Below are 13,808 nucleotides of genomic sequence, written 5' to 3'. Positions count from 1 at the left end.
CTCCTTACCGCTAGCCTTCTTTTAATTTCTCTGCGTTTGTATATATCTGTTTAATTGCGAATAGCCTTAAAACTGCCCTGTTTGTATTGCTCATGGTCATCGCGAGACTCCTGATTTTGGTGTTGTAGGCTGACCCGGCAGATAGGGAAAAGGGGGTAGCCAAAAACCCTGGCTGGCCAAAAACCCTGTCGGTCACGTTATCGGCATCTTCCGAGCCAAGATGCCATGGCGTTTCTCTGGCTGCTCCCCCTGACGGACTCGGAGGATTCCGACGATTAGGAGGAGGGACTGCTTCAGACATGGAACGGTGGTCCGTGGTTCAGCTTGTGATGGCGTAAATGAGCATGCCAACGCAAGCCTTGGGAATGGACCTGATTTGCACCAATAGCTACGTTAATAATTAACAATCAAAGGGCTCAGCATGTGCAAGTCATATATCATTATCTGGTAAATTTAGTAATACTGGATTGTCAAAGTGATAGACGGGAGAGTCAGCACGTCAGCTGCGTTATCTCGATACTTTGCCCGCGGATTGCGTTCCAGGTTGCTTGTTGTGCTGTCACTCACGAAGCTTCACACCGCCAAAGTGTTGGCTATTAGTTACTGCATGCTTCGCAGAGCGTGGCGTTGTGGCACAGACATTGTGTGGCACGGATCTGGAAAATGGATGTGGGCCAGGGGGCAGCCCAGGTTGGCTGGGGGGACAACGCAAGGGGTGGCTGGCTGGTCAGGGGTTGAATCCTTGAGCGGGGATGCCGAAGAAGCAAGGAGTTCATGAGCCTCTCTGGACAAGCCCTGGCGTGCTCGCTTCGTTTGAGAGTCGGTTGTTGATCCCACTATGAACACCATGAAGGTGGTGTGGTGACGTTGCTACACTACATAGAGTGTGGACATACTGCCAACGACAATCCGTCCGGCACGAACCGTGGGCATTGGTGCTTGTTGAAGCGGTTGAACGTTGAACATGAGCCAACGGAAGCTTAAAAAATAGGTGCGGGCATCCCCTTGATGAGGATAATAACGATGCTTGGCGCTATGGCCTGATGAGGATGACGAGCCAGGAACACGATGACAGTCTTTCCCCGAAATCAACAAGTGCCTGCAAGCCACTTAACGGGCTGACTTTTCGACCCCTCCTTGAAATGCAAAACCATGCACAAAGACTGTGGGATGGGGTCGAGGTGCCTGCACCACAGTCAGGCTGTGAAGCCCCCTTTCGGCATGCTGACTGTGGACAATTCCACGGGGTGGTCTTCCTGGTCACCAGCTTCCCGGTGTCCTTGTTGGAGGCGTCGGCCTGCGAGAAGAAGAAGCAAAAGTCAGGCCACGAACCTCCATGGAAGTGCCCGTTGGTTCGAGGGGACCCTCGGCCACTCCTTCGCTCGCCCTTCCGTTTGCACCATGACGCGTTCCTAAGCATTGCTCCTTTGACCTGGCAGGCTCAACGGCTCGACAAACCACGCTCCTTTTCATCTTCACTCCCTAATCACCAACAGCGTTGTACGCAGTACGGCAGCTCCACCGGCAACTCGGCACACGGGCAGCCTATCCATTCTTTTGTCGAACACGCTTCGGCCGGGAACTTGACTGTGATCGTAGCCGTGGACGAGCCGCGACACATCCGCATACCTGATTACTTGGCGGACCACTGCGTGGTCTTGTTGCCCATGTTGCTTCCTATCGTCGTTTCTTTTCATTGAGAACTACAAATGGCACCTCGGTCAAGGCTGTCCAGGGACGGCGGGACTTTGGAGAGGGGTGCGGGTGATAGCGCAGCCTTGATGGCCCGCCAGTGGGGTTGGACTTCGCCTTGGTCGCCACCGCCGCCGCCGCCGCCGCCGCCGCCGCCGCCGAGCCGAAACGACGACCGAGGACGGGGTCGAGATGATGATCGAGACCGCGGCCGGGGTGACGATGAACGTGGTCGGGGGAGAGATTCTGACCGAAACACGCCAACCACAACCCAACGAGAGCCAGTTCCCACACCTGCGGCCAAAACGAATCAAGCTCCTCCGGAAGCCTCTCCACCTAACCACCCTAAGCCCGATAGTCAGAACCCCCCTGTAGCCCAAAGGCCTCCTCCTCCGGCCGCAGCGACTGCCGGAGCAGCAAAGTCAACCCCGGAGATTCTGAACCCCCCGGCCGCGAGTCCGGCCGCTGGGAATGAGCAGGGCAACGGAAGCAGTGGCGACAGCTCAGCGACTGTGCCGGCTCAGGAGCCGGACGGGCAGAACCAGTCCGCTACAGGCCAAGATCGAACTGGCCATCAGCGATCCGCCGGCAACAATGGACCAAACGCGTCAGACCCGGACGCCACCGCTTCCGCAAGCCTTCTTCCCGCTACGACCACGAGCCCGGGGATGAACGGCGACGCCTTTGCATCTACGGACTGGGGTGACGTTTCTGGATCGCACGGGAAGAGCCGCCCAGGAGTGGACGGCGGCGACCATGGGAACTCAACCAACCCGGGAGCCAGTGTTGGCGGCATCATCGGTATTATCATCGGTATGCTTTGTCCCACACCTTTTCATCACTGCCTCGTTCCTCCACTAACCCCGTCCTCAGCTGCCATCCTTATCCTCCTCGCCTTACTCATTCTCTACCTCTACAAATATCGCCGTACCCGCCATGTCCAGTCCTTCCTCATTAAATACACCCCCCTCAAAATCTCTGCGTACACCGCCTCGGAGAAGAAACGCTCCTCCATGGGCGACGGCCTCCTCTTCACCGACGGGAGCCACGGCGATGCCCTCCTCGGCGAGAAGACGGCCACCAGCACCAACGCCAACACCGCCACCTCAGTAACGGGCTACGGCACTATACCCTCGTCCTCCGCCCCAGCCGGAGCAGCAGCGGCCGCAACCATCGCACCCCCGTCCCGCTCCGCCCTTCCTCGCGAGCGTCCCGACGCCCCGCCATCCCTCATCCCCTGTTCCACCGGCGGAAGCCCCACCGCCGCTCAATCGCAACAAGTCCATCGTGTAACCATCCGTCCCCATCCCGGCGCCCCTCTTGCAATCGCCCCGCCTCCCTCCCTCGACTTCCCCACCCCGCGCACCCCTCCGCCAATCCTGCCGAGCCGCCGCAGGGCGAGCCAGGACAGCTTCGACAGCACCATTACGACGGCCACGACGATGACGACGGCGAGCAACGAGACCTATTCGCCGAGCCTGATTAGCTGGCCCATGCCGCCGTCGAGCAGCGGGGCGAGCTTTTGGAACAGGAGCTCGACGGCGGGGTCGTCGAGGGGAAGCTTGCCGCTGGTGGAAGGGGGTGCGCGGAAGGAATCGGTGCCGCTGGGGTTGACGAGGGCGGGTTCAGAAGACCATGCGGGCTCGTCGCTGGGGAGGCCATGAAAGGAAGGGTTGATTTGAAGACGGGGAAGCTTTGCTTGGGGTTGCGGTTTGCTGGAGCCCAAGTATGGTTGGGAGTTGTTCCCGTTGCCCAGCAGGTGCTGGATGTTTCTCTTCGTTGTAGATTATTCATTATTAATTATAGGCACTACTGGTAGGTAGCTACCGTCTCGCTTCGATTGAGGGCCATGACTGCGGTTCGAAATCCAGTTGTTTCCCCAACCCCCAATCATTCATTTCCAGGTTATAGGACTGAGAAGCCACCTGTGACTGCAGAACCTCTCTTGTGGCTTTTGTCTCTTTGATAAGCCTTTTCTTATAAGGGCTTTGACTGCACTTCCTGGACATAATTATTCCAGACAGCCCCATCCAAGAGGGCCTTCTTGATTATCATCGAATTCCAACACCATATTTTGGACTTTCTGGAAGAATATGCCCTGAGAGTACCCCTGGTCCGGTATCCCGCATCAGTGATGCTTGTAAAGTTGATCGATCGACGGCTGTGAGCACAGGGGCGATTGCAAGGGTTAGGGAGAACTATGTATGGGACATGTCACGTATACGGCCCGAAGTGTCTTCTCAAAGGTCCGGGAAGTGTCTTGTATACGGTCCGAAAAGTGTCTCTCTTTGAAAGACAGCTAATTATTAGTGACTTGCTCGCTTTCACCTCTTCGCCAGCCGGCGTGGCAGCACCGCGCAGTGTGCTTGTCGAGTCCACTTTTGCTCCTCATTCTCTCTCACTTGCCAACTTTCCACAACCTGACCACAAGAACAATCTGTTCCGCCGGACCTACATGACCCAGGAAAACACTATCAAGGCGCAGAGATTTGACTCTACTTACCACCCTTCATTTGCATCCGATCCCCTTCCCCTCCACAGCATCCTTCCTAACCCAGATCTCCCTCACCGGACATCCTCGGTGCTCAACGCACACCCATTCTCCAATGCCTGCCTCTTTAGGCGCCACCCGCATGCCCCGACCCCCGCCGCCGATAATCAGGTTCCCCGGGCGGTACTTGGGGTCGGATTGAAGGCGCCGCAGAACGCTCCCGTGCACTCGCGCGTCCCGGGGCATATCGCGGACCTCGCCTCGCGGAAGTGGCCAGCGGATGGGCTTCCAGGTGTTGTCCGGCTGAAGGTCCATGCGACGGAATGGGAGGTACCTGGTCCCTGCTGTTAGCCATGTGGGGGAAGTAGACGAGTGAAGGGCTGGAGAAAAAGAAAGGAATGGTGAGAAGGGGACGTACTCCATAATCTTCCAAGCCAGCACCGACATGGCAGGAAGCCCGCCGCCAAACTCGAGAGAGTCGTGAAGCCGCGCTGTACCCGCTTGGTGCATGATGTTGCGGAAGGTCGATTGTCTTGGGCTCTCGCTGTCGCTCGAGCTCTGGCCGGTCCGCAGCATGATGGGCGTGCTCATCGTGTCGCTCCTGACCATGATTCCTGGGATCGACGGCGCCTCGTTCGCAGCGGCAACCGTAGGAGTGACAGCAGAACTACCGCTATACCCGTGAACGGTTGACAAACCGCTCTCCCTCTCGAGATCCCACGGCGCTTCAGCGCAGCCCATCTCCCTCACCTTGGCCAAATCGAACTTGAGCCCCGCCTCCATCGCCTCCTGCACCATCCACACCAGCGGTACGTGGCTCGCCGGCTTTCCCTTGTCGAGGTCCACCTCCCACCCACCGCCAACATCCGCGTGGCTGCCTGCGAACCAGACTTCGTCGATGTCTTGGTCATCCTCGTCATCGGAATGCGTGGTGGGCGCAATGCTCGCATTGTCATTGTGGGCGTGGGGCAGAGCACAGGTTCCCAAGGGGGCGTCCTCGGCTCCTTGGGAGGGATGGGCGGCAGAGGAGCCGGTCGTTCGGCCGGAGTGGACCGAGCGGAGGGAGGCCGGACGAGAGCGGTAGGGTGCCTCGCCGCTCGTGGGCACCGCGAGGTTGTCGGGGCGGGGGCGGTATGGCGCATGCCCGACCCCTTCGTTCTCGGGCCCGGCCCCAAGACCGTCGTTCTCCTGATCGTGTTTTTTCGGCATGTCAAGAATGGGGGCGGCGCCGGCGCCCTTCTTGGATGTCTTGTCCCCCTTTTCTTTGCGGCATCCGCGCTGGTAGATGAGATCCTGGCGGAACTTGGCACGGCGCTCGTCGATGCTGACGGCATGGCGAATGATCTTGGCTGTTGTCCGCGCGGTGTAGGGGAACTTGCTGCGCTCCATCCAGGCGGACTCAAACCTCGGAACGCTGTTGACCGTGTCAAACAGACCGAGGAAGCGGATTCGCTCGATGGGGCGCGCGAAGGTCTCGCGGAAGCCCTTCATAAAGGCGTACATCTCGCGCGTCTTGCGGATACCCTCGGGGCTTCTGTCGCCTTTTCGGATCTGCCAATTGGCAAAGGCTTTCCAAGCAAATATGACCATTTCCTCGTTGCCATGGGATAGCAGGCCGATGTAGTCGAGCATTTCGGCCAGGAAGCGGGCAACGTAGGCGCCGCGTGAAAAGCCGAAGATGTATATCTGATCGCCAGGGTTGTAGTAGCGCATGAGGAAGCGGTACCCACCCACGACGTGCTGGTCAAAGGACGAGCCGATGGCCGAGTCCTTGGCCTTGGTGTACTGGGACTTGATCCGGGCCCGAATGCCCTTGCGGGTCAGGTCATTGGACACAACATAGGTCCCAATGCCCGCTGCGTTTGCATTTCCAGTGAGCCCTCAAGATGTCCACCCATGAGCGAGTTTGACTTACGTTGGTAGTAATGGTCTGGGAAGGGTTAGCCTATATCCCCACGGGTGAAGAATTGAGAGCTTACACTGGTCACTGGCTGTCCGGTCCAACAGGCGGAAGATCTTGAGAATGTTGCTGTCGCTCTCCGTCCCGTGGAACTTGTTTCCGGTGCCGTCGAAGCACAGCACCATGTTGCGTGGTTTGGGCTGCGGACCGGCAGGCGATGGCGTCACTTGGTCGGGCTCCATGGGAGTAGCGGGACGAGAGGGCAGAGGAGTTGAGGCCGGGGCCTGGTGATCCAGATGAGCCTCCAATGCCCTCTTGATTGTTAGACCATGCCCGTCCATGGCTCCGCGCATTCCGCGTTCGTGAGAGTGTTCCATGGCTACACAGACCGCGTTCACGCAGGGTAATGATAAAAGGCTGAAAATTATGTCTCCCACACTTCGAGCAGTGAGCCAAAGTTATCTCTTCGAGCCCAATGGAGCTTTTGACTTGAGCCAAAACTCGTTATCCTGACGTAGCACTGCCGATGGCACACGCCCCGAGACACAACATCCAAACCGTGCAGAGGCCAGCGGACCCTGGGTTTTGTCGGTGCTGATCACCGTCTCAGTCACATGTTGGCCAAGAACAAGAGTTGACGTACCCAGCTCGGGACGCTGCACAGTGCTTTGTCGCCCCCATGAGGACGGCCCGTTGGAAGCCATGCTCCATCCCACCGCGGGTGCCGATCTGATGCTGCGAGTTGGAACATGGCGGCCAATAGGAAAGCAACGCGGCTCGAACCTTGTCGGTGAGGGATACCAGCAGCGTTGGTGGGCTGCCCAAGGTGAGACAAGCAGACGGACCGACAGGTGATGACTCAACCATTCGTCTCAATGGCTGGTTGCTACCATGATCGGAGCGGGCCGACCCTGGCACACCAAGGTTTCCGATGCTGTAAGACAATGGTACTTAGTTGTCAGCTGGGCGTGGAAAGACCCACTTTTGCAAGCGCCCGCCTGTTAGGAGAGGGGGCGCAAATAGTAACTAAGGTATACTATTACTACAAATCACATTGTCCCTTTAACTATTTTTTAGCACGTCCCTCATTTTGCTCCTGTTGCAGTAGCAGGTATATATGGTGCACTAGCTGATGGCAGCATCAGCGGATCCGTTTTTGCTGTCACAGCTCCCGCCTCTCCCAAGAGAGGCGGCCACTTGCAACAGTGGGTCTTTACTCGCGTAGCCGCCAAGCACCGCTGAGGCTGAAGGTTTTATGTGGATCGGCAACCCTATTTCCGGGTCGGAGTTAGCCTTGGGATGGTTGTTAAACTAGCACAGTGGACCGCTTCCCATCGATTGGCAACCGAACCCTGGCTGCGAAGCTGTATGTTTATGCGTAGTTATCACATACGCAGTAATGATCCTCACAAGTTCCCGGCCGGTGTGGTCATTAGGTGCGGGGGAGGACGGCCGTTCCACTCGAACAAAGTGCCGTGGAAGAGGGGCCAAGCTAGTTACTGCACACTCGGGAACACAACCTTACCAAGCACTTCGAGTAGGACTCCCGGATCGGCCTATAGGAGCCGTGTACGGTATGTTGTACAATCCGACCGCAAAACCCCTCGCATTGCTTGAACTCGGAGGCCGAGTCAGGCAAAGCAAGATGCTAGCTCCCTTCCCGCGATAACTTCGTCCAATCCCCCGCCTTCGTTCCGCATCGCGGCACATGCCAAGGTCGTACCATTCCTGTTTCCTGTGACGCACGGCGATGTACAGTGTATAGTATGTGGGAGTTTCCCCGTCTGCTTGATGCCGTCGTCCCGTTGCCCAGCAGCCACGCTGGGGACCCGCCACTACCCGCTTGCGGCAGGGCCAGGGGGGGGGGGGGAGGAGGGGGGGGCCTGGGATCTTCATGTGAGACATGTCGATCTGGACCACAGAGCGCCTGTGACTTGGGACTTGGGACGTAATGGACGCACCACAATTGGCCATCCGATGTCTGACTGGATGTCTGAGGGGTACAAGGGAGCGCAGCTGCGCGATGCTGTTGGAGACATGACTCTGGGTGGTTATCATCCATAAGGGGTCGAGCCCAGGCACTCAGTTATGAAGGACAGCTCTTCTCCCAACTCGAGCTCCTCATCTTGCGCCACACAGTACAATCCAACGGGAAAAAGAGAGCACAGGCTTTCACGGACGAGCCCCTCAGCAGTTTCTACGATGGACCCAACACAGAACGGTGCCAAGTTGGAAGGGATCCATGCCGTGAGCAGCATCAGCAACAGCGAAAACACCAAGGTCGGCGCTGTCAACGCGGGCGAAAGGCTTGCGAGTCAGTCCTTTCCCAAGCCCAAGCCGCGCAAGATCAAGCCGACCAAGGCGGACAAGGAGGGTGTCGCGAACGCGCTTGAGCAGCATGCCCAAATCGTCCACGCGAGGATCAAGCCGCTGCCGAACCAGATCGGCTCGGGCACCTTTGACGAGGCGCCGCGATGGGGGAAGCTCAGGAACGACCTCAAGGCGTTGAGGTCAGGTGGTATGTTATGTGGACATCAGACACCTGGCGCCCGATCTCCGCTGGCATCCGCTGACAGATGAACCCGCAGATGTCAAGACGCTCAAGGAATTTTTGCTGGCCAAGGTGAAGGGCGAGAAGATTGTGGATGACAAGACGATGATTATGGAGCGCGTTATCAAGCTCGTGTCCAACCTGCCGACGGACTCCAAGCTTCGCGTGGAGCTGACCAACTCGTTCCTCACCGAACTGTGGGACACTCTAGAGCATCCGCCCTCGCTCTATGTGGGAGACCAGTACCGGTACCGCCGAGCTGATGGCTCGTATAACGTGGGTGCCTGCATGGTCCTCATCGGCGACTCATCGCCGCTGACGTGAATAGAACATCATGTACCCGCAGTTGGGCGCTGCCGGCTCTTCGTACGCCCGCTCGGTCAACGTCAGCGTCCTGCGGCCCGGTGCGATGCCGGATCCGGGCCTTATCTACGACTCGGTGATGAAGCGTACCGAGTACAAGAAGAACCCCAACAACGTCTCGAGCATCCTGTGGTACTGGGCGGCCATCGTCATCCACGGTGAGCAAACCGCGAAGCAGTACGACTGACCCGGGGGGTGACACTGACGGCGTCTTAGATCTCTTCTGGACCGATCACCGCGACATGAGCCGGAACAAGACGTCCTCGTACCTGGACCTGTCTCCGCTCTACGGCAGCGACCAGGAGATGCAAAACACGATCCGCACCTTCAAGGACGGCAAGCTCAAGGCCGACGCCTTCGCGGACAAGCGTCTGTTGGGCCTGCCGCCGGGCGTGGGAGTCTTGTTGATCATGTTCAATCGCTTCCACAACTACATCTGCGACAACCTGGCCGCCATCAACGAGGACGGCAAGTTCACGCCGCCGTCGCCGTCGCTGCCCGCGGACAAGGCTGAGGCGGCGTGGAAGAAGTACGATGAGGACCTCTTCCAAACCGCGCGCCTTGTTACCTGCGGCATGTACATGAACATCATGCTCGTCGACTACGTGCGCAACATTGTGAACGTGAGTGCTCTCACCTTGGTCGCCTGTCGCTCGGACGCCGTTGTCTTTCCGAGGCCGTCGAGCTAACCCACCGAATCAGCTGAACCGCGTCGATACCACCTGGACCCTGGACCCGCGCAGCACCATGGGTGTCATGACGGACACCAAGAAGGGCGCCGAGAGTGGCACCGGCAACGCCGTCTCGGCCGAGTTCAACCTGTGCTACCGCTGGCACAGCTGCATCTCGGAGCGCGACGACAAGTGGATCGAGGAGTTTTACCAGGAGATCTTTGGTAAGCCGGCCTCCGAGGTAACGGTGCCGGATATGATGGCCGGCTTCTACCGGTTCGAGAGCCAGATCCCCGCGGACCCCGCGGAACGGCCGCTTGAAAACTTCAAGCGTGGCCCGGACGGCAAGTTCAGCGACGATGACCTGGTGGAATGCATCGTCTCCTCCATCGAGGACTGCGCCGGCTCCTTTGGTGGGCGCAACGTCCCCACGTCGATGCGCGCCGTCGAGATCCTCGGCATCATCCAAGCCCGCAAGTGGAACCTGTCCGGGCTGAACGAGTTCCGCAAGCACTTTGGCCTCAAGCCGTACGCCACGTTCGAAGACATCAACTCGGACCCCGAAATCGCGGATTCCCTCCGCCGTCTGTATGGGCATCCGGATTTCGTCGAGCTCTACCCCGGCATCGTCGCCGAGGAGCACAAGAAGCCCATGGTGCCCGGCGTGGGCATCACCCCGACCTACACCATCTCCCGCGTTGTCCTCTCCGACGCCGTTTGCCTCGTCCGGGGTGACAGACACTACACCATTGACTACACGCCGCGCAACCTGACCAACTGGGGCTACAACGACGTGCAGTACGACATGAACCTCAACCACGGCTGCGTCTTCTACAAGCTCTTCTCGCGCGCGTTCCCTGACCACTTCAAGTACAATTCGGTCTACTCGCACTTCCCCATGGTCATCCCCTCCGAGACGGAGAAGATCCTCAAGGACCTCAAGCGGGACCACCTCTTCGACTTCAGCCGTCCCAGCCGGCAATCCCAACCCGTCCAGGTCAGCACGGCCTCGGGTGCGAGCCACGTCCTCTCGCCCACCAACAGCCCCAAGTTCAACCGCACCTGGCACGCCGCCGTCAACCTCCTCCTCGTCGGGGCCCCCAAGAAATCCGGCACCCCCGTGTCCAGCTCGGCCAAGATCCACGACGCCCACCGCAACGAAATCGCCCCGGCCATCCTCACGCCCGACGCCCTGGCGCACATCAAGGCCTTCTACACCGACGCGACGGATGACCTCCTGGCCAGCGAGAGCTACCACCTCGCCGGCCAGCGCATGGTCGACGTGGTGCGCGACGTGACCAACCTGGCTCCTGTCCGCTTCGTCGCGCGCCTGTTTGAGCTGCCGCTGCACACCAAGGAGAACAAGAAGGGAATTTACACCGAGCACGAGCTGTACGCGGTGCTGAGCACGCTTGCATCGGTCCTGTTTACGGAGACGGATCCGGTGAGGAAGTTCCAGCTCGTTGAGGCGGCCAAGACGTTGGGGAGGCAGTTTGCCGAGGCGGTGGAACGGTCCGGAGCCATCAAGAACTCCAAGGGGAAGAGGAAGGACCCCATCAGCGCGATCGGCGCGGCGCTGGTCAACGACTTGAAGAAGGCCGGCCTGGACGTGCACGACATTGTTTGGGGCCACATCCTGCCCTTGTGCGCCGCAGTTGTGGCGTACCATGGCAAGCTGGTGAGTGCTGCCCAAGAACCCCCCTCGCGTATCTTTCTGTTTCGATGAGCCTCCGGAGCCGACCGCTGACCGTTTGTTTCCAGCTTGCCGATGTTGTCGACTTCTACCTGCAACCGGCCCAGGCGGCCTACCTCGCGGCGATCCAGGCCATGGCGTCTCAGCAGCCGTCAGAGGCCAGCGACGCGTTGTTGGTTGGGTACGCTCTTGAAGCAGCTCAACGCTCGGGTTCGACCGAGGCGCATTTCTCCGCGGCCGAGGCCAAGACCATCCCCGTGGCTGATGGCGAGAGCGTTGCTGTTCACAAGGGCCAGCTCGTCACCGTCGTTCTGGTGAGTTCTCCTGGTTCCTCTCAAGGCCCATCCCGGATACCGCACGCTCCAAAAAGACATGTGCTAACCCCAACCCAGCCCCCAACCAAAGATCAGGTCATCGAGGCGACGCGGCACTCCACTTCGGCCACGACCAACAGCCTCCTTTCCGCCCTCCCCTGCAGTGCTCTGCTCGGTCCCATCTCCGGCACCTCCGTCACGTCTGCCGCGCTCGCGGGCATGATGCGGGCTGTGTTCCGGCGGAAGGGCCTGCGCCGCGTGCCGGGACCCCAGGGCGAGCTCAAGAAGGTACAGACGCCGACGGGCGCGTTCGAGTACCTGCGCGAGGACTGGGGCGCGAAGGTAAAGTGGCCCGTTACCATGAAGGTTAGCTGGAGTGGTTGAATGTATTGTGATGTCTGAGTATGGGGGGGAAGGCGTTGTTGTTGTTGTTGTTGTTGTCAAGGAAGCCTGGAGAGGCGCGTTTCTGTTGTTCCAGATTGTTTGCTTTGTGAAGGGCCGTGGTTGGGATGTAATGCGCGGATGTTGGCTGGTCAGGCCAGGGCTAAACAAGTAAGAGTTGGATAATACGCGGCGTTATCTGGAGCTTTCATTAGTGTACAGCAGGCTGCCCACCAGCTGTACCTAATTACCTAGCAGCTTTCTCAGGTACGTGGTTGGATATTGATTTCCCCATAGGTTGCTTCTCTTGCCACCTTGTTGGCTTTGCGTTCATGGGTGCCGTAGCGCGCACCCCTCGGTGTTTCCAATGTTGATTGGGCAAGTATCATCAGCCTGGAAAGCACACTTAAAAAGACGTCGAAGTTGCGAACGATTCAGATTGTGTTCCAGGATACCTGAAGCCTCGGTGCTCGCTGTTGTTTCCAGCATGCATCTGGTTCTGTGACACAGGAATCATGCGGTTGACCCCTGCTCCTGAGCTCCTTAACGTCGACCGCCTGACTGCCCAGACCTCATCTCCGGATGCCTCGGCCTGGTCGCCTTCCTTAGCTCCTGGGGCCTCATAAATTCTCCAAACACGCCCCAAGGAGTAACGATGGGATGGTTATAATAGCCCAAAAACTCTAACACCGCCTTCTGACCAGCCCAATCCGCCTCAGAGAATGCCCGATATACCTGTATCTCGGCCCCAGCCCCTCCCGTGGTCTTGTGAAGACTGTCCAGTTTTCCATGTACGACTCGACTTCGATTACTCGGAACGGGTGTTTTGGCAGAACATTTTCGTCCTATCCAAGGCAGGCAAGCTCTTTTTGGATGATTGGCAGAAACCGGTTGAGATGCACAAGATTTGCAAAATGACATTCTCAGGACCCAGACTGGGCGCAGACACTACGGGAACTTACCACCACCCTCAACCTCGTGAGCTTGCCCTGTTGGCGCTGCGTATACGGTCATTGTGAGCCGTGGCCCCTCGAAATGCGCTCGTGGCGCGCTATGTACAAGACGAAGAGCCTGTTAGAAGGCGTGGTGATGACATGTTTCCCAGGCCCATCTAGCAGAGTCCTATCCAGGAGATTCCCTTCGTGGAGTTGGACCTCGGATGATGGTACAATCGAGTTCCCCCGTAAGGTACAGGTAATGGCGGGATGGGCCAAGGTCTTAGGGGTGCGGGGGCTCGTTAATGAGATGCTCGAAGTTGACTGCGTGGTGGTGGCAGGACTGAACCTGCGGCGCCTCCTAAGTTGCCACATCTGGAGGCAAACACGGAAGACCCCTCTGCGGACTTCTGCTGCCGGTGTTTTTGGCCGGATGGACTGACGGTACTCCTGAACTGGAACAGGTAAGAAGATACTTGGTACACTCGGAAATGTTCTACCTGCCCCTGTCTCCATAGACGGGGGCGTGGTTTACCTGGAACTGAAACCGGTCGCACTCCAAACCTCATGAATCAGAATCGACGCAATACAATCGGTTAGTGAGGACGGGGCTCCTGGATTCCACAGTGACTGTGCCATGGGATGAAGTACGGAGCGTGGGAGAGAGGATGAGGACATTAACAAAGATGATAAGGGTGGTGGTCCCTGCGAGCCAAAATGCAGGAAGACGAGTTGAGACCGACTCGAGGCTTCTTTTTCAAAACCCTCGATCTGTCGGACTTCCTTTTCAATACCACGGTTGCGGTACCCCCCTGGC

The 13,808-nt window shown here is 58.4% G+C and overlaps 3 protein-coding genes across 3 annotated transcripts; 2 read left to right on the top strand and 1 right to left on the bottom strand.

Moving 5' to 3' along the window:
- Window positions 1-1,781: 1,781 nt before the first annotated feature.
- Window positions 1,782-3,356, top strand: VTJ83DRAFT_6122 (uncharacterized protein; the record flags this gene model as incomplete). The annotated part of the gene is made up of 2 exons (XM_071012799.1): window positions 1,782-2,505; window positions 2,566-3,356. The coding sequence occupies 2 exons, from the start codon at window positions 1,782-1,784 to the stop codon at window positions 3,354-3,356; spliced, it is 1,515 nt and encodes a 504-aa protein (XP_070865497.1).
- An 845-nt stretch (window positions 3,357-4,201) lies between these two features.
- On the bottom strand, window positions 4,202-6,460 carry VTJ83DRAFT_6121 (uncharacterized protein; the record flags this gene model as incomplete). The annotated part of the gene is made up of 4 exons (XM_071012798.1): window positions 4,202-4,517; window positions 4,602-6,039; window positions 6,099-6,113; window positions 6,163-6,460. 4 exons carry the CDS (start codon window positions 6,458-6,460, stop codon window positions 4,202-4,204), a joined length of 2,067 nt encoding a protein of 688 aa, XP_070865496.1.
- Window positions 6,461-8,285: 1,825 nt separating this feature from the next.
- Window positions 8,286-12,059, top strand: VTJ83DRAFT_6120 (uncharacterized protein; the record flags this gene model as incomplete). The annotated part of the gene is made up of 7 exons (XM_071012797.1): window positions 8,286-8,601; window positions 8,672-8,910; window positions 8,963-9,155; window positions 9,214-9,620; window positions 9,700-11,346; window positions 11,430-11,675; window positions 11,754-12,059. 7 exons carry the CDS (start codon window positions 8,286-8,288, stop codon window positions 12,057-12,059), a joined length of 3,354 nt encoding a protein of 1,117 aa, XP_070865495.1.
- Between the last annotated feature and the right edge of the window lie 1,749 nt (window positions 12,060-13,808).

Source organism: Remersonia thermophila, chromosome 5 (assembly GCF_042764415.1).
Source record: "Remersonia thermophila strain ATCC 22073 chromosome 5, whole genome shotgun sequence".
Lineage (NCBI taxonomy): Eukaryota > Fungi > Ascomycota > Sordariomycetes > Sordariales > Chaetomiaceae > Remersonia > Remersonia thermophila.
The sequence above is the reverse complement of the archived record's forward strand: the minus strand, read 5'-3'. Positions and strand labels throughout refer to the sequence as shown.